General features: G+C 35.2%; 1 protein-coding gene and 1 pseudogene across 1 annotated transcript; one reads left to right on the top strand and one right to left on the bottom strand.

Moving 5' to 3' along the window:
• Positions 1–10,838, bottom strand: part of LOC122139030 — a 28,196-nt pseudogene extending 17,358 nt beyond the window's left edge.
• A 201-nt stretch (positions 10,839–11,039) lies between these two features.
• LOC109091300 (putative protein PTGES3L) lies at positions 11,040–15,214 on the top strand. The gene is given in 9 exon segments (XM_042734711.1): positions 11,040–11,052; positions 11,857–11,907; positions 12,414–12,442; positions 12,444–12,529; positions 12,903–12,972; positions 13,226–13,324; positions 14,475–14,564; positions 14,704–14,763; positions 14,858–15,214. Coding segments are annotated over 9 exon segments (507 nt in total). The 3' UTR covers positions 14,867–15,214.
• The last annotated feature ends 6,095 nt before the right edge of the window (positions 15,215–21,309 follow it).

The following is a 21,309-nucleotide window of genomic DNA, read 5'->3' on the forward strand; positions in this document are numbered from 1 at the left end:
AAAAGTGATACGACACATTTGTTCATGTTTTAAGACATAAACTCATGTAATTTTCTCGAGACAAGACATTTTCATTTTGCATCTCAACGTAAAATGTTTGTTTATGTTTAGGATTTGTGTATTAAACACCAACACCAAACATATATTATAGAGGAATATATTACATATGTTTGCACTGTATTCAAAATTTAATGCATGACTTTTTTTATGAATGAAAGATTTTCTGCTCCATTTTAAAAGCTTTCTAAAAGCTTCAATTGTTGGAAGGGCAAATTAAGAAACCCTGGGTATCCTAAACAGATGTGATGTTTTTGCCATGGTTTTAATGTCTTGGTTTTAAAAAACATGCTCTTTAAAGACGAGCTGTTTCCTCGAAGGGCACAAGGGACACAATGTTTGTGGGACTGATGGGCAAGAGATCTTCAAGGAGGTATGGCTTTACACTGCTCTTACACCAGCAGATTTTAGACACTCTTATGTGTTGGTAATTCATTTATCCAAAGAAAAAAGGCCTCTAACACTAGCTTTTCCCTATTCTTTTCCTATTCTATCTACTTGTATGTTTTTTTGTTTATTATATAGATAAAAAAAACACCTTACTATGTGTACTTTGTTAGCTAACTGAGACTTGTCATAGCACTTACATATTATTGCTCTTTTGTTAGTTTTGATTGCTTCTACTGTCCTCATTTCCAAGTGGCTTTAGATAAAAGCATCTGCTAAATGACTGACTGTAAATGTAAAATAAAAACTGCTATACTGCAACCGTGTAAACAAGGTGAAAAACTGATTTTCATATTAATCCGCAGGTGATTTCAGAAAAACAATCCAAGAGACCAGCACAGCAATGAACAAATCTGGAGAGATTTAAACAAAACAAGCAGGTACAACACTGAAAGAAGAACTGTATTTATGAAAAATGATGGAAAACCAGCAGTTTATGAATGTGAAATCATGTTTTTGTTCACACAGCAGATGTGCGAGATGAGTGGGACAGACTGCAGTATCCAGCGCTCTATTACAGACTTCAGTAGCCTTCATGAATCAGTACACAATTATTCTCCACTCTTAACTGGCACCAACATAATAATTCATGAGAACATTTGGGAGCATTAAGCAAGTAAAATGTCTTTGCTTCAGGTATCAAATGTGACGTAATTAAAGTATGTATCAAACATGAGTTTTTTTTCCCCCAGTTCTGATTTAAATGAAAACACTAAGAAATCAGGGAACAAATTTGTGTAAATCCAAACATAAATCAAATTTTTTTTTTTTTACACAAGCGCCTCATTTTTCACTATATTCAACTGTGATGAGAAACCTATTTTTGCTTTAAAAAAAACTTTCATAATATATGCTGGGTGCACAGATAATACTTTGGCAGGAGAAACCTATAAATGAAACATGATTTCATAAAATAAATAGCACTGTAAATAAAAAAGTGAGATTCAGAGATACAAAAGGCACATTAAAAGAGACAAAAATTAGACACTAACAGCTGAAGCCAATTGCAAAAGACACTGTGATGGAGTCATAAAAAAGATATAATGGCAGTACGGAATGTACACGTGTAATTTCCAATTAGGTTCCTTGGGAGGGGTCCCATTCAGAGAGCTGGGGTCTTAGGTCTTGTTGTTGTTGCCCCTTTTGGTCTCTTTGGGCCTTCTCACTCATCAATCAAGGTCCTGTGCAATTCAGAAACAAAAGAACGCAAAAAAACAAACAAAAAAATATACAATCTAAAGCATTACACCAGCACACAAACTGAGGCGTTTCCCTTTTTTTAAAATCGTTATAAATCAATAAAAAGAAAATGAACTGATATCGATTCGACCACAAGAATAGAGTAAGCTCGTGTAGTTTGTTTCGTTGTAATCTTTTTTTATAAGTTTTTTATCATCTAACAAAAAACAAAAACGGCGCCCCGCGAGACTGTATGTACGTTGTAAAAAAAATAAGAAAAACAAAAAAACACAAAACGGTATTTTCGATACCTGTCGCTTCACGGACCCCGATGCTTCCCTGTCCCGGATACTTGAGCATTTCTGAGTTGGACTGCCGAGGTACTGGGCGATATCCACCGGCTTTCACTGCCGTCTTCTGGACTGATCTGATCTCTGAACAGGACAAAACAAGCAACAAGGCTCAAACCCAAGTATTTTACCGGGATGTCCAGTGAACGTGCCTACAAAGCTCCTTTGCATGGAAGGGTGATTCTTACCCTGATGGAGATCTCTTTTCCCTTGAAGTACGTACATGTATCGCCAGCAGCACTTCCTTCCAGTAGCTCGATAATGATGAGGCCAAAATCTGAGAGAGGGCGCTCTGGAGAACCTACCTCTCCTCAACCTTCACAGGAGGTAACCTAGAAACCAGCCAACAAAGACCGTGAGCACGTGTTGCCTTAAAAACAGCTCAGGAGTAATGACATTTAAACTAGACCTGTTCTCGACATAACTACAAATACGTGTTAACATGTAAATGGTATGATGGGGAAAGTACTGATGCCATGTCTAGCGGACCTTTGAGTTCTGTGTTCTTGAAAACACAGGTGGTATTGCAGAACGCAGTTATAAAAATGGAACTTAACATATAACTGAATTTTACATTTTAATAGAAACCCACTTGTGCAGCACTTCATTTGCCAAAACAATAAAATTGTTACATTTTCATTTGATTACATTTTAAAATGTTAAAATGGACATTATGATTGTACCAATTTTATAATACAATAAATGAATTATTAATTTGTTAAAGTTTCATTATTTTGACTAATTACACATGCTTTGTGGTTATTAAAATAGAATTAAACCAATAAAACGGAATTCAGAAACATTAAAAAAAAAAAAAAAAAAAAAAAAACAAAAAAAATTATAGGTTACTGAAAATATAGTTGCTAAACTTCACCAGTTTAATGATTTTGATTAATTAAACATGCTTTTAGATTACCATCAAGATCTTCATATCATTAATCTGCACGTACACGTATAGACATAACACAGGTACTCACTGAAATCAATCAGCATCTTGCCATAGCCCTGCCTCATGTACTGTGGCATAGTCAGGATACAGGACACATTGTAATTCAGGAATGAGTTCTTCTCCTGCACAAACGGAGAAGCGGTTTAGCCAGTGCGCATATTACATGACAACTCTTCCATCTCGACTCCAAAGACACTATAGACTAACATTTCTCAATATTGTTCATAAAAGCATAATAGCATTATATTTGCATGTTTTGCCAGTTCGTGAGGTTTTCAGTACTCCATAAGGGTGAAGTGCTCTTCAGACTGGTTAGTAGCCCCACAAAACACTTAAGCCCGGTACAGATTTTTTCTTTAATTCACATAATTAGACCCTTAGAAAGGCACTCCATGGCTGATTCCTCATTCACATATTCAGAACAGGAAACAGCAAAGATCAAAACAGCTGTCTTAAATTCAATCAGTCACTACTTCCCTAGCTTATAGCAGCATTGTACTGAAGCTAAACTAAACTCAAAGCTGTTATAGATACCAACAGTTTTTGCACACACCAGAGACGGGCACTCGAGTTAGTGACTCGGACTCATGTCACCTTTCTATAGACTTCAGAATCAACCTGAAATGACATGACTCAAATTGAATCGAAAAAAAAGTACTTGTGAATATTTTAAAAGCAATTCAAGTCTTCGGCTCTGTGTGCTTTCTCTCTCTTTTTTGGATGTGTGCTGCGATGACGCAGTTATTTTAACAACAAAACAGAAACACGGCGAGCAGCAAAATTATAGGTTACTTTCACTAAAACACAGCAGAAAAAAAAGCAATGCTGCAAATATAGTTATTTTTCTTACCATCTATTTATCACCATGACTCTGACTGTTCAAACCAGATGTGACGAGACCTTTCTGATCTAGCATTATTAATCTGTAGGCTACGAACATTTCAAAAGAAACATGCAATCATAATTGGGAAAATTGTTGTTAGATGGCTAGGATAGAACTTTGAAACTGCTAGTTATCTTTTCTGCTCAAGATGAGAAAGTTTTGATTATTGTAGCTACATTGTTTACAGTAAATAATGCTTTAAAGTAAAATATTAAAACAGTATAGATTTCAGGAGGGAAACCCTAAACAGAAACAGTATTTTTTTCAGTCACATGGCCTAGCATGTATCTAAATGTAAAAATACAATACATGTAAAAATTTCTTTTTTTTTTTTTTTTGTCCAGACCTCTGCTTGGAAGAAAATATAGAGGCCTCACCTCTTGGAACTTTAATTGAATATCTGACTTACATTGTAAAGAAATACTTTATTTGTATGGTTTTGTAATATCTGTCTCACATATTTCCTCGTGTGTCATGGTAGACCGGACTCCTATTATATAATTTCATTACAGAAAAACTGTTTTGAACATGGTAATTGATTAAAACATAGCCTATAAATAACAGGCTGGATGTACATTTTTACAAAGCAGATCATAGATCATTAACAGGCTTTTATTTGAAGCAGGCTTTTATTAGAGGCAGGCCTTTATTTCTAATTCCATCTGTTTGATAAATAATTATTTTAAATAAAACGGTTTAAATTAAAAGTTTATAGCGCTCCAGTGGACAGAGATCATTAATTTTTTAAGAAATATTTGCAAAAATATCACCATATACAACAACAGCCAGAAGGGCGACAGCAATTTGGGTCAGAAATTTCTCGCAGCTTTTTCACCCGAGTTTTCGTCTGCATACTTTAAAACTCTTTGTTTCAATTTTAATTCAAATTTTCATCTGGGTGCCATGCTCAAGTTCGTTTTCAATAAAGTTGTTGAAAAGTCCGTCACTGGCACTAAATGAGACCCGTGTTAAATCCAATGTTGCTACTGCCATCTATTGGCACCTGTATATTACGATGAACTTGAATGCACATTATATGAAAGGCACTTAGGAGATTATCCACACAAATTTTCCCCAGCCTTTATTTAAGATCGGCCTTTATTTGTCCGTGTTGACCACGCCCCCGGCCACTATCAGAGGCCCGGCGTTTATTTGACTACCAGTTTTTATTTGAGGAATTACGGTATATACATGATGATTCTGAATAGGATTTTTTTAGCCAAGCCGTTAAATGAATTAAGACTCGACTCGGACTTGTGCCCAAAGACTCGAGACTTGACTCAGACTCCAGCGATAAAGACTTCAGACTTGACTCAGACTCCAAGTTAAAGACTTGTGAACATCTCTGGCACACACCCTTTGATTCTCCAATAACTACATAAAAAGAAGCTTTTGAAAATCAGTCACAAAATTGGTTTGTGGGACACTGGCATTAAATGCAATGTCAATTTTTGATCATTTCCATGACTGATTGTCATTTAAATGAACAATCGATTAATCTTTAACCTTAACAGTGCAAAAAATAAAAAGACAACACACTAAGTACCTTTACATGGACACTTTTTGCTTCCATCGGAATGAATTCATTCTGATTGATGAATCTGAACGTAGTGTTTACATGAAGACTAAATAAAATGATCAGGTTGATATGCGTGTTTATATGTCACAAGCTTCTGATCGGATTTACTCTTTTGACATGCGGACACTGCATGAATATACAGTTTTCCGCTGTTGTCACATACTGTTTTTAAAAGCACACTTGATATTTATCTACCGCGGTCCCTAATTAGGCAGCGACCAGCACATGAACCGTTGTGCTGTGCTGCTTACATTATAAAGCAGTAAAAGTGCCCCTTCCTGCACCCAAAACCAGTCGTCTGTGTAAGACAGTCTTAAACAAGGACTGGTGGACGCCAGCTGCTCCACTTCACAGACGCTGAGGGGAGTTTTATAATGATGGGACACTCATTTATGACACTTTATTCACCAGGAAGAACAGCTCGTTCCATGCGTCATACGTCATAACGCTATTTTTACGTCACTGCACATGCACAGTACTTTCTAGTTTTGGTTTTCAATCCTATCAAGTGTTTACATGTCCTCTCGCTTGGATTACAAAAGGAATAAACCACCCGCATGTGTGCGCATGCGGGGGAGGGGTGCGGGTTCGAATAATACCAGATCTTGTAATATTTTTGCCTGAAATTCCCATCCCTAGTATGTGTGTATGTATTTGTATATATATATATATATATCTGTCCTGCTCATGTCCGCAGCAAGCGCCAAGTCCGATATGAAACAATAATCTTGGAAAATTATAATTAAACATGACTTGATTACAACATTTCAATACAATGAGATTTGTATTGTTTATGTTGTAATGTTTTTTTTATGTTTGCATCTTATTAAAAGCATAATTTGTATGTTACTGAATTATTTTCGGCAAAGAGCCAGACCCGTCAGCATCACTCACATCCGCTTGCAGATGTTTTGCACATGAGCTGCATGCAGCCCTAAATTAAATTGCTAAATTGCCCATGAATAACTTTAATCGACTGCATCTCTTCTTGACAATTAATCGATTGTTGATTAATCTCTGACATCACTAGTTGACAGTTTGGTGCTTATGTTTTTGTGATCATTTAATTCACAACATGTAGCCTCAAGCAGCTAATTACCTTTGAGAAATATCCCACCAGGTGACAGCCTGTGTTATCAGCTTCAGTCATGACATAAAACAGGAAAGGCTCCACATCATTAGTAGAGTGTTTTATGGTCCAGAAACAGCTTGGCCAGCAAACAGAGGTTCTGGCGATAGATCTGTTAAGGCGGAGAAGAACACATTTCATACGTTTATCAAACAAACTCATCAACATCTTAGAATAGGATATAAGACAGAAAACAGTCCATGCCACAAAGCAACGCACACCTCCAAAACTTTGCATTCATACATCCACAAAAAAAGGAGTACATTAACATCCAATGCCCACCTTGTTCTTTTTCCCATCAACCTCAAACACAGAGATGGCACCCTTTCTGTAGACTTCATCACCAGGAGGGTGTTTCCACACACATTTAGCCTGCATAGATCATGACAACATGTCACATTTGACTTAATTTCCAAACAGATTTAGCCAGTACTAAATGTTTAGACATGCAATCATAACAGAGATTATTAAGGGAAGTTTGATTTCATACCATGTGTCTGCGCAGAATAGTCTGACTCTTCATATACTTGAGGCAGAACTCACAGATGTACAGACGCCCCAGACGGGCGTATTCCTCAGGGTAAGGAGAATGGTACCAAGTGTCAGCTCATAACGGCAAAACAGGATGGTCTTGATTCATGTTACTGCCTCTGTGATATGACCATGCAGACGAATTTCTCATTGCAAAAACAAAACCTAACATCCAAACTTCTACATAAAGCCAAAATAACACATAAAAACTAGGACTGCGGCAGTATAAACCAAAAATCTCCTTTAATTTCAATTAATTTCATCCCAGTACCAGTGAACAATATACATGTCACCGTTTTAACTGTACAGAGCACATTTAGGGCTTTTCAAAGATAATAAATGTTTTGATGTTTCACCATGACCACTCATCTCCTTGGTCTTTAGAAGAAATGGCTGATATTAATTTGGCGACACGTCTTTTGGAAATATGATAATATTGTGTTTTTTTCTGTCCTAATTATCATTTAAATATGACCACTTTTTTAAACTGTGTGTCCTTAACTCCCAACAATCTCCGGAAAATGTTTAACAGGGTTTCAAAATCAAAATGACTGTCTGTTATGAAAACCAGCACATTGATTTCATACATGTCCCTCATATAAGTGTTCCTACCAGATTCATCTGCGGCACGGGCCTGAGCTTTCCATGAAGAGATCTAGATCTAATCAATGGGTGATGTTTCCAAGCAGTGGTTCACGAGTGGTCCATGTGTCCTGTCTGTGCTCCTGGACACATCAAAAAAGAACAGACGTAGATGGAGCAACATATATAAACATCATTAATAACACCACCGAGAATAGATATTAAATTATTAATGGCACCTGTAACATTCTTTAAGTGGACAGATAACCAATTATTTTTTTACATATATATATAGATAGATAATATATATCACTCAGAGGACATAGTATCTACCATGTACCTTTTCTTTTTTGGTCTTGTCAGTGCGAAATTTGTCAGTCCGGAATCCCTACTCTTCCTAATCTCTAAGACCTTCTCTTTTAGCTTCGAACCTTGTCTTTGAGTTGGTGCCTGTGATCAAGAGCCCAAAGGCAAATGGAAATATTACACCACCGCTTTTACAAAAACGTCCATAGTTTCGTCCAGATAAATCTCTTTATGGATAGCTCACGAGTCATAACCTACAACTGTCGGTTACCACAGAATGAATAACTTACAACCAATCATAACTCAATTTTAAAAAATAGAAGGCGCCACACGGCTGATGGTAAAGCCTTTACATAAGTTGTGTCTTTTTGGGACAACAAGCATGCACGCACTTAAGCATCAACACACTTGTGTCATTTTTGTTTAGTGTTGATGCGAACATCTGTTTGGAACCTGATGTCAGAGTAGCGCATGTCTGTTCTCCTCGTTTCTGCCCCTGACTGCGCTCTTCCTCTTGTTTCTACACGCTCAATGGCTGTTCACCTGATAGGATGACAAGCACGCAAAAGATAAAACAACAAAGAAAGTGCTAAACAATACAGAAAAGGGACAAACCAACACATGCCCCTGCTAATAAATAACAACTGCAATAAGTGGCCGACCAAAATTATTTTTTTAACTGTCAAAGGTCCTACCATGCAAGAAATATTCAAAACAAAAGTAATAGAAAATAAACGCAGACAAGCAAAAGTATACTTTGGGCTTTAAAGCCCCTGGCACTCATCTGCTGGAGCGGTTAGTTATGGTTAGAGGAGGGCATCCTGATATAGCGAAATGTCGCACTCATGTTTCCCTGTTAAATGTCCTGTACAAAAGAAACACCACAGAAAAAATATACCAGATTTTAGCCTTAAGCCTGCTTATAAACGATCCATTCAAACATGAAACGTTTTATAAAACTGTGAGCATTGTTTTTTCCAATTAAGCCCTTGTAAACCATTAGCACTGAATTTTATTATTACGCAGATGCAAAAAAGGAAAAATTAATCTGAAGAGCAATTACCTAGAGAATTGCACCAGGTGTGGGCACTTCATATTGAAGTTGTAGCTCTCGTGAAAGCGGCGGCGTTTTGGACGATGGGAGGGATCACTGCCAGAGTCTTTTGGTCTTTAGTCACACTTCTCATTCGTGGGATGCATTGGGGCTGGATGTGTCAATGTCAGATCAGTCAAGTGAGGGGGCATTTCCTGTGGGTGTCCTGGGGGGGAGACTCGTCTCTCTCAGCTGCTTGTTTCACATCCGGTGGTTGCGTCTAGGTGAAGAAAGAAATAAAACCACCTTATAAACGTGTAAAAGTGGGTCAAACAGAAAAGCATAAAAGCCTGGCAGTAGGGGATTTTTTTATACAAAAACAGTAACTTTCGATGAATAATAGAGCACACAATAAATCACGACAGTATATGTTATGTTAAAGAATATATGTGACCTTGAAGAATATAGTCTCTCAAGCCAGTTAACACTTAGTTTCTGCATTTTCCTCCTTTATGTTCATCGTTAAGGATTTAAGTTTACTCGCTGCTCTCAAAATATGCCTTCTTTTTTTTGAGAGGTTCCATTTGATTTGTTTTACATTCTAAAAGAAAACTGAAAAGCTTACTGCAATTTACATTGTGAAGTGTATATACACACATACACACATTATATATATTTTATTTTTATTTTATTTTTTTTTCAAAATGTACCAGGATATATTCATGTTTATTTTTATAGACTCCAAATTTTTGGAATAAATTACAGGAAATAAATTAGGATTTATATTCTGATTTAACTACAGAAGTTTTCTTGATGCCTCCATTATTATTATTATTATTTTTATTTTTTTTCAAAATATACAGGATATATTCATGTTTATTATTTCAGCTCCAAAATTTTTGAATGAATTACTAGAAATAAAAATTAGAATTTATTTTTTTGATTAATTAAAGAATCAAAAAAATAATTGTTAGCTGCAGTAAAGTACAATAGTGAAATTTTGCAGGCATAAATGTCATATAGTTAAAACAATGTGCTCTTTGAAGGTGTGTTACCTTAACACATACTTTATCCAATTGCGCATCAGAGAGAACCTGGAGTGTTTCTGAAGTGTTTTGGACAAAACTGGCACTTTGAAGAAAATCATCAAGCCTAAAATCTATCTACTGACCAACTGTATGACGGGTGCCAACATATCAGCTGTGTGGTTTCTACCTTGAGAGCTCTGGCTCAGGCGCATTGATGCTCGGGTCAGAAGGGGTGTTATTGCGGCTGATTGGCTTCACTGTGGGAGCTGTCGGTCTTCTCGTGATCTCCAGAGTCATCAGAATCAGCAGTCCGGTCGGAAAACTACACGCCTGCTGCTGTTCTCTGCAAAAAGGGTGTAAACAGTCCTATCACTCTGCACGTCTACACAAGTCAGACTAAATATTATAATTAAAGATGCCATAAACAATACATAAATATGGTAAAAAAAACATACATCTAGCGTAAAAAAGCAAACAGAAACATTTCGCTATTATACAATCTGGGTTGTGGTTACATCCTCCACTAAAGCCAAACCGCTAGCGTTAAGTCAACTGGCTTATTATCAGCTTGAAAACAAACTATTTCAGAGCAACTTCGATGGTTTTCATGTGATAAAATGTGCAGCTGCTAATACTGCTGATAAATAACCTAAATATTGTCAAAGAAACTACACTATATTTGTCTAAACATGTACATAAAAACACTGAGCTAGCAGTTTAGCCCGCGCTGAGGCGACTGGGTTACTGACACCAATTCTCGCATTTTCTCTCACCTTTCTCCGCATGTTCTCTTCGATGAATCCAACCGCTGTACTGTTCACAAATCTGTCAATTTGCAAACAGATATGTTTGTTTTCTGCTATATTGATACAATGCGGCAACTGTGTATTGTATAAGTTTCTGTGTGTCTGTTCTCGCCGATTGTTCACTCTCTCGCGACTCGCGCCACACCGAACCAAAGCGGAAGTGACGTGAGGACGAAAAACATGGCGGCGCCGAGTAACGCGAGGGCAGTCATTTTAGAAATAATTTTGGACTTGCTCTGAGTAATGCTCATATACTCATATATTCAGTACTGAATCTTGTTTTTTTATTATTATTTGTTTTATGCAGACGATCCTATTGTTCAAATGCAAATATATGTTGTTGTTGCCAAGTTGTGTGTACAAAAACCTTTTGAAAAGATGTTTGAAAATGAGTTTCAGACATTTCAAACGTAATGTTGTATGTGGTTAATTTATTATACTAGCTCGATAATATATGCACAAGTTAAAATGATTGCTATTTGTTTTCAAATAATGTATTTTTTAAAGATCATTTATAATTTTTACATCCATGTTTCTTTATGTTCTCATGAAATAAGTCATTTATTTAAATGTGTTAAGATCATAATAAAGACGTAACTTTGTGTGTTTGAATTTGGTTCCACATTGCAAAATATCGACATAAAGGCTACACAAATCTACAGATGGCGCTGCAGACACATTAAATATTTGCAGTGAGGCCATTATTAATGACATGCATGAAACTGGTTTCAGTAACATGAACTACGGGAAACCCCAGAATCCTTCAAAATTACATAACCTCAAAAAAAACAAACAAAAAAACTCGTTTGTGATAAGAATAACCCTATATGCAAATAATTTAATGACTTTATGGTGATTTCAGACTTTCAACTTCACCTGTAAGATTTGATCTGTAAGACAAAAATCTGTGTACAGTTTATCAAACTGAAATGTGTTTTGACTCTTTTTTAAGCTCAAGTAAACATTTTGTTGAGGTTCGCATCTGTTTCTCTGGCAGATTCTCACCCTCCTCCTCAGGGCAGGAGGTGTGAAAGGTTGGAGGGTGAGGGTTAGAAAACTACAGTGATTTTCCTGAATGTTCCACCACCACCTTTAAATGGAAAGAGCAGGGGGTGAAGTGGTATGCTCCTCTCCAGCAGCTGATACCGTCCATCCTAAAAATAGAGCCCTCCACTCAGACAGCCACAGACATTACACTGAGCTCTCTCCAGGCCCAGAATCTCTCTTCTATAAAAGTAGGTCTTCTTTTTAAAAGTAAAAAGAAAACCACATAATCTGTTAACTGTTTAAACATTTACACAGGAAACTACAAGAACAACTCCACGAGAAGTCAAAATGCCAAAGATTGTGAGACCAGAGAACTGGTAGGTGTGAACACGAGGGCTTGTCTGAAATGGAAGAAGTCGCATGCTGATGTCTTTGAATCATTTTTGCAATGAACTCTGCACTTAGACTCAGATATTTATTTTATTTACTTTAGATCAGACAGTGATGCAGAAGTCTGTGACCTAATGAGACATATTTTGTCTAAACTGGTTCTTTTCATTTCTTTAGTCAACCAGCCAGAAACGCTGTGGTACGACGGAAAAAAAATATGTGACTATCAACTTTGTGGTTCAAAACCCCAAAGATGTTCAAGTAGATATCCAGGACACAAAAGTTATTTTAAGGTAAGAAAATTATTTCCTATATTTATTATATCAAATATATTTGATTAATTCAGTGTATCTCAGTAATATCCCATATAGGAAATTAGTTTCAAAAGAATCTTTTACTAGTTTTCACTTGTCTGGAGAGATCTTGTCCTCAGATTTACTCAATATGAACTCAAGAAAAACAAACAAAAGAGTTTAGAATATCTGAGACAAAACTTGAATGAAACATAATTGGGAGCTCCATTAAGATCTTGCAGATATAAAAACACCACTCTCCGATGGGGGGCTTTACTTAGCTGAATACATTATCTAATAACATCTGCTAAATAATGTGTTTAGAAACAAGTAAGCAAATGTGTAAAATATATAATATTTCCCTATTTTTCAGCTGTAAAGACGTAGATGACAACAATATCTACAATGAGATTGAATTTTGTATGACAAAAGTATTTAAAGCTGTAAGTATTTTACCGTTCGGTTTGTGATTTGAACCCTGAAGTTTGTAGTATGTGTGCATATGTAAATTTCGATGACATATAACATACACTTTTAAACCTGTTATTGTGTTTTATTGGAGGTAACCAACAGAAGAAATATTAAATTCTTATTTTGTTGTGATGATACATCATGATTCATGAAATGGTGTGAAATGATGCTAAATGTCTTGACATTTCAAAGTTTTAAACAGCTTTGTTAATAATGGTCTTTTAGGATTCAAGGGAGAAAGTCTTTGACCGAACAATTAATCTCTTGATAAGAAAAGTGAAGGAAAATGTGGCATGGCCTCGACTCCAGAAAGATCTTGCAAAGGTATCTATCTATCTATCTATCTATCTATCTATCTATCTATCTATCTATCTAAAATTGGCAAAAACTAACAATCTATCTATCTATCTATCTATCTATCTATCTATCGATCTATCTATCTATCTATCTATCTATCTATCTATCTATCTATCTATCTATCGTTCTATCGTTCTATCGTTCTATCTATCGTTCTATCGTTCTTTCTATCATTCTTTCTATCTATCGTTCTTTCTATCTATCTATCTATCTATCTATCTATCTATCTTTCTATCTATCATTCTATCTATCATTCTTTCTATCATTCTTTCTATCTTTCTATCTATCTATCTATCTATCTATCTATCTATCTATCTATCTATCTATCTATCTATCTATCGTTCTATCGTTCGTTCTATCGTTCTTTCTATCATTCTTTCTATCTATCGTTCTTTCTATCATTCTTTCTATCTATCGTTCTTTCTATCTATCTATCTATCTATCTATCTAATCTATCTATCTATCTATCTATCTATCTATCTATCTATCTATCTATCTATCTATCTATCTATCTATCTATCTATCTATCTATCTATCTATCGTTCTATCTATTGTTCTATCGTCCTTTCTAGCGTTCTTTCTATCTATCTATCTATCTATCTATCTATCTATCTATCTATCTATCTATCTATCTATCTATCTATCTATCTATCTATCTATCTATCTATCTATCTATCTATCTATCTATCTATCGTTCTATCTATCGTTCTATCGTTCTATCGCTCTATCTATCGTTCTATCTATCGTTCTATCTATCGTTCTATCTATCTATCTATCTATATATCTATCATTCTATCTATCGATCTATCATTCTATCATTCTATCTATCGATCTATCTATCGATCTATCTATCGATCTATCGTTCTATCGTTCTATCTATCTATCTATCTATCTATCTATCTATCTATCTATCTATCTATCTATCTATCTATCTATCTATCGTTCTTTCTATCTATCTATCTATCTATCTATCTATCTATCTATCTATCTATCTATCTATCTATCTATCTATCTATCTATCTATCTGTCTATCTATCGTTCTATCTATCGTTCTATCTATCGTTCTATCTATCGCTCTATCTATTGTGCTCTGGTCATTTTTTCCTGGTCTTTTCAGCCCGCATGGCTGTTAGTAGACTTTGATAACTGGAGGGACTGGGAACATGAAGAGGAAGAGGGCATGGCAGAATATGAAGATTTTGTGGATGTAAGTCACTTCATCTGTTTGAAGTGGGTGATGCAACACCTGTTATCATTTTCTGCACTGACACAGGATATTGTGGCATGTTGAGGTAATAAACTATTTTTTTTTAAATGTAAAATATAATAACTCTTTTGAAACGCAGATGCTTAATGAAATGAAGAACAAAGGAGAGCCTCCTGCCATGGATGACCTGGACGATCTTGTAAGTTCCTGAAACAGTATCACATGGTTATGCAGTCTTTAGTTATTTCATTTCAGTTTTGAGGTCATGACATGACAACTTTTCTTCTTTACAGAGTGACTGAGTGAGCACCAATGCCCCAGATGAGCCATTACAGTTTTCTTAAATGTTATATGTGCAGTAAAAGCCAATTCACATTGGCCTGATAAATTAGCAATATACTGCCACGGACATTGTGAGCTAGACTTATATGTATGACATGGATGTAATATGAAACTGTCTTTTTTAATCTTATTTTATTTTATTTAGATTTTATTTATTTCCTTGCAAAACAAATCATCCTTGCTTTGTCAGAAACAAAATTAGATGTGTATTTTCTCTTTGTGATTTTAAAAATCCAACTAAAGAAATTGTTTACGTTTTTCATATGCTGTATATGTATGTGTTTTCTACATTAAAGAGTTCAAAATCTGTGATACAGTGGTATTTTTCATATGTGTTTGTTTATTTAAGGTTCATACAACGCTTATCTAAAGAAGTAACTGGACCCATAAGACACATTTAAAAATAGTTTTAAAAACAGAATTATAAAATGTTATATTTATCAAATTATTATTATCATTATCTTGTAAAATATGTAAAAAGGAATAGTTCACCTCAAAATTTATTTTGTTTTAGAAAATTGCTCACCCTCAGGCTATCCAAGATGTACAAGCTGGTTTCTTGCATAAGAATAGATTTTGAGAGATGTAGCTTTACATTTGCACAACAATAGATCCTATGCAGTGAATGGGTGCCGTCAGAATGAGAGTCCAAACAACTAAAAACATCACAATAATCCACAAGTAATCTGCACCACTCCTCTATAGTGAAAAATTCCATCCCCTCTTGTTTTCTCACATCAAAATCCACCAACATATTTGTTTAGAACTGTTTTGTTCTGTTTTCACATGTAACAGTGTTTGATCTATGCATATTTCTCTCCTGATTCAGATGAGAAAACTTTTTTTTTTTTAAATAGAGAACTGGTAGTTTAGCTGGAATTTATGGTTTAAAGTTAAAATGTCTTATGATGAATTTATTTATTGTAAACACACAGCTTTTCGCCTCACAAGATGCTGCTGGACTGCAGTTTTCTGGATTACTTCAGAAATATTGTGATGTTTTTCTCAGCTTTTTAGACTCTCATTCTGATGGCACCCAGTCACTGCAGATGATCCACTGGTAAGCCCCCCCTCCAAATTCAAAAACATGCAATATATTGCCTGTGCTCCTGCAAGCACAGCAGGGCAGGTCTGTGAGGACAAAAATTGCTCAAGTCTTTTTATGCAGCAGTATTGTGCCATCCTTGTTCAACTATGTCAGCTGGCAAAGGTGACACCCCGACTTATGCCAAATGGACCTGTGTGTCTGTAAAAGCCTTTGCCATATTATTATAGATCATTCATGCAACAGAGCGGAAAACAGGTCAAGCAGTCATTAACCTTACCTCTCTTTAACAGACTCTTGGTATCATTGTACATGCAGAAGTCCATTGGCCAAATCTTGTTTATCAGTGTGTACGAAGAGGAAGAGACCCACTCAAGACTCTGTACTATAGTGATAAAAAACGATAAGGAGGGAATGATTGCTGAGGTGGAAGCAAAATATCATATGATTACAGTGCGAGTGTATCGTGATTTCTTGCAGCATTTTTAAATTCTGCCGTGTCATTCCAAACCTGAATGACTTTCTTCCTTCTATGGAATACAAAGAAGATATTTGGAAGAATATGCTGGTCATGCTTTTAAATACATTTACAGTACAATGAACAGTGAATGAAGCTTTTAAGGACACAAAGCCACCTTAAAAGTAGCATGAAAGCAGCAAACACAACTTTTGCACTATATTCTAAGTCTAAGTCGTCTGAAGTAAAACAATATCTATGTGTTTAAAGTTGTTATTCACTAAAAATTAGATGTCCCCCATAGTTCTCCTCAGCACTGTAATGAGTGTTAGTGAGGAAGAATATGTTGATCAAGAAAAGAAAGAAGTGTGCTTAATTGTTTTAAATGTGCACTTGTGAAAAAAAGTAGTGCACTTTAAATCTTAAAAGTATATTTTTAAATACTGTACTTACTGTACTGTACAAAACGAAAGGCAACTTAAGTGTACTTAAAGCAAATACACTTGTTTCTTAACATTCTTAATATAAAATCAAAAGTTCTACAGTACTTTTCAAATAATTTGGAAACATTATGATATTTAATGTTTTTAATTATCAAGGCAGCATTTATTTGATCAAAAATAGAGTTAAAACAGTAATATTGTGAAATATTATTAAAGTTTGAAATAACTATTTTCTATTTGAATATATTTTAAAATGTAATTTATTCCTGTGATGCAAAGCTAAATTTTTAGCATCATTAAGCCAATCTTCAGTGTCACATGATCCTTCAGAAATCACTCTAATATGCTGATTTGCTGATTGATTATTCCTGATGCTCAGTTATTAATAACGGTTCTTATTATTATCAATGTTAAAAGCTGTTTTTGCTGCTTAATATTTTGTGGAAATACTAAAGCTGTTATTTGATATTTATTCATTTCAAAATTCTAAATTGCAACTTACTCATTAGAAATGTGCAATTACAAATAAATTAAAATACATGACATACCTGCGTTTCAGTAGGATTGACATTAAAGCATATTTTAGTTTAATATAACATTGGGCAGTAGACTAAACATATTAAAAAAAAACAAAAAAAAAACAATAGATGTAATTATGAAATTAAATATAAAGGTGTACTGAGGTCCTACATATATGGATTACAAAAGCACTTTAAAGTTCGACTAATTGCATTTAATATAAATTTAAACATACATATTCATTGAATTGTAAATAACATGAAACCATTACATTCAGTTCACACTTAAGCATATTCCTTTAAAGTATATTCTTTTTTCTTAGTATGCTAATGTGTAGGCTACTTCTTTTTCACAAGGGTGCATGTAAGTACCTCTCACCATCTGACAGAAGAAATAAAGTTTTACAGGTTTACCATGACATGAGGGTGCAAACAATGCAAGAATTTTTGCTTTAACCACTACTACAAACATTTTCTTTGCTTGAACACACATAAAACTGAAGTTTTTGTCTTCGGTCCCTCTGAACATACGGCAAGTCTCAGACATCACGCCCACTGACCGTTGGCTAAATGTCTGATGCATATGGGAAACAAAAGTGGAAACACTTCAGGAGTGTCAAAGTCGTCATCGGATTGGTTGAACTCTACAGGATTTCCGGGAGATGTGTGTGTTGCATTCTTTAACGTTCTGTCCGTAAACAAAGATGCCATGATGCCAAACCCCCTCACGAAAGAAGAAAGCCGTAGTGTTTGCAACTGTGACGACGAGCGCTTATCAGGATCAGCTAAACACTGGATTTTCAAAAGTATGTGAAATATTTAAAGTCCGGGGTATAGAATCTTTTAAATTCGTCTGAGAGTTTTACACCGTTATTGTGTTACTTTTATTGTGGCGACATTTCCACGCCCCGAAACGTGACTCTGAACGAAATGAACTGTGATTGGTTGTTTGACATGTCGGTCAATTGGCCTCATGGGCGAGCCTTTGCTAATGAAAGGTGCCATGAATTCCAGACCTTCAGCTGTCAGTCTTCTTAATATCATTGCATTGGATGCCAATTCACTATCGAATCAAACTTAAACTTTCACATCCAGACAACTAACAAACACATCAAGATTTGTCTGATTTACTCTATCCCTACACTCTGGCGAGGGGACTAAGATCAGAGGGCAACTTTCTCCTCCAGATCCCTAGAACTCACTTAAAGACCAGGGGATCCAGAGCCTTTGAAGTGGCTGGTCCCACCCTCTGGAGCAACTAACCAGTTCACATTAGAACAGCTTCAGCTTTATCTGAGTTCAAGTCATATCTTAAAACCCTGTCTCTTCTCCTTCATCTTTTAATATGTTGCAATGTGGCTCTTGTATTGTCTTGTAAAAGTGCTTTAGAAATAAAACTGAACTTTAACTTAATCTACTCTTTATTTATTTATTTATTTATTAATAATAAAAAATACATTTATTTATTTATATTTGTTTTTAAAGCCAATGGCCAACGGAGAAGCAACTGGTGCATTGTTTGGGACAGAACAGTGCTATGTAGCACACGTCTAACCTGTAACCTTCAGTAAGGAGTGAAAAACAGTGATAAGGGTGTTTGTGCAGTCTGTGATGTAACGGGCCGGACAGATTCTCCAGACCAAAATGTTCTGAACTTTGGCCAACTACGCCCCTCATGAACCCTTACAGAAGAACAAAATTTAAATGTACTGTATAAAAGAGGTTAGAGAAAAGTAGGCAACACCAGTTAATATTTAAAAGCAGTCCTCAGAAGAGAGAATTAATCAATATGGATGTTTTTCAGAAAAAAACAAAAAACTGTGCATGATAATTTTTTTTTATTATGAATGTAAACATTTTAAACAATGCAAAGAAAACATTTGTGTTCTAAATAAAAATAATAAAAAACCAAAACCCAAATACAAATAAAATGCAATTTCATTTTCACACACATAGAAAAAAAAATAGTGAAAAAAAATAGTGTCGGATATACTTTAAAACACTTTCATTCAAAAATGACTATTAAATTGCACAAATAATTACAAACATTGAATTAAACATTCATTCTTTTAAGACTTAAATAGTATTGTCTTGTAAAATATACTCCAGTAAACGTTTATTGATACATTTGAAAAAAAAAAAAAAAAGCCACTGCACCTGGACACATTGGAACTGGAAAAAATTAACAGAGGTTTTGGTGATAAGTTTGAAATGTATGAGTGAACCAGAAACAAACACTGTCTCTACACTCCAAACATTTATAATTTCAGTATGCAACATCATGTGCAGTTAAAGTAGTAAGTGAATCTGAAAGATTCATTCTGACTGGTAACAGATAACAAAAAAAATGTCTATCCTAGAGATAATATTCCATAATTAAAGTCATAAAAAGATGCCAAGAGATATCTTATGTTTATGAATGCATGTAGGCACTTATAATCTAAATATATAAAGTAACACAATTGAAACATATTGGATATATATCCAATCCAACAAATGCAAACACATTTTTTAAGAAAAACCGAATGTTGCAATAATGAATCAAAATGGCCTGGATATCATCCTTATGGGTAGTTTTTAAAAATTGTTTGTGTTTATGATTTTAAAATATCCATTTGTAAGAAATAGATCAAATCTAATCTGAAAAATGTGTTTGTTTGTCTAAAGGAAGTTTTTGGTATATATTAATGTATAGCTCCAAATAGATGAACGGTGCTGTACCTTTTACATAAACTATACGTTTTGAGCTGAAGGATCCCTATAATATAATCCCCAGAACAATGTACAGAAGACAACCATATGTACAGAGCATGACCGAGGGACCTTTGAACAGAAGATGTGAAAGAAAGTTAGTTAGTGAATGGAACAGCCGCCTTTAAAACCATTCACAGATAACAAGATATGCTGGGAGGTGCCGTAATCTAAAGGCTTGCCAACAACAAGCTCAACTCTTGGAAAGATCTGTTAAAGAGATTATTACAGCCACATAAACTCATCATAGTCAGGTTATATTCATGAGGACAAACATCTTGAAACTTTCACAATTGATTTGTGTCTCATAATGTAGACCAATGATCAAATGTTTCTAAAAGATATACTCTATGGGGAAAAGTCTCATTAAAGGGTTAGTTCACCCAAAAATGAAAATGAGTCCATAAATTACTCACCCTCAAGTCATCCTAGGTGTATATGACTTTCTTCTCTCAGACGAATCCAGTCGGAGTTATATAAAAAATAATCTTTGATCTTTCAAGTGGTTTAATGCCAGTCAGCGGGTGTTGCATTGCTTCAGTCCAAAAGACGTGAAATAAAAAGCACCCATCCATAAAAAAAGTGTCTCACACGGCTCTGGGGGGTGAACAAAGGCCTCCTGCAGCGAATCAATGTGTTTTTGTAAGAAAAATAACCATATTTAAAACATAATAATCAATTTAATCTAGCTTGCACTCACTGTTGTAAACAGAAGCAGTTCCGGGGGAATGATGTATGAGGTCAGCTTTGTGCATGTGCTGCTCAGAAATGACGCATGCGGAAATGCAAACCGAATCAAAACAAAACAACGATCACGAATTAGAAGTACAAAATGAGGATTTGTAAAGAAAAACGTCAGAGGATTTCAATATAACCCAAGTGGTTTTCCTTTGCTAAAGTAAGGAAACTGCTTCCTTTGCTCCTGTTAACAAACATTGGTTTTCACGAGACTCACCGGGGCATGCGCAACGCTGAACTCATAGGACATGCTCCCGGAACTGCTTCCGTTTACCACAGTGAGCGCAATCTAGATTAAATTGATTATTACATTTTGAATATGGATATGTTTCTTACAAAAACACATCGATTCACTAAAGGAGGCCTTTGTTCACCCCCCCAGAGCCATGTGAGACACTTTTTTTTGTGAATGGGCGCTTTTTATTACACTTCTTTTTGACTGAAGCACTAC

Source organism: Cyprinus carpio, chromosome B12 (genome assembly GCF_018340385.1).
Source record: "Cyprinus carpio isolate SPL01 chromosome B12, ASM1834038v1, whole genome shotgun sequence".
NCBI classification, from domain to species: Eukaryota; Metazoa; Chordata; class Actinopteri; order Cypriniformes; family Cyprinidae; genus Cyprinus; species Cyprinus carpio.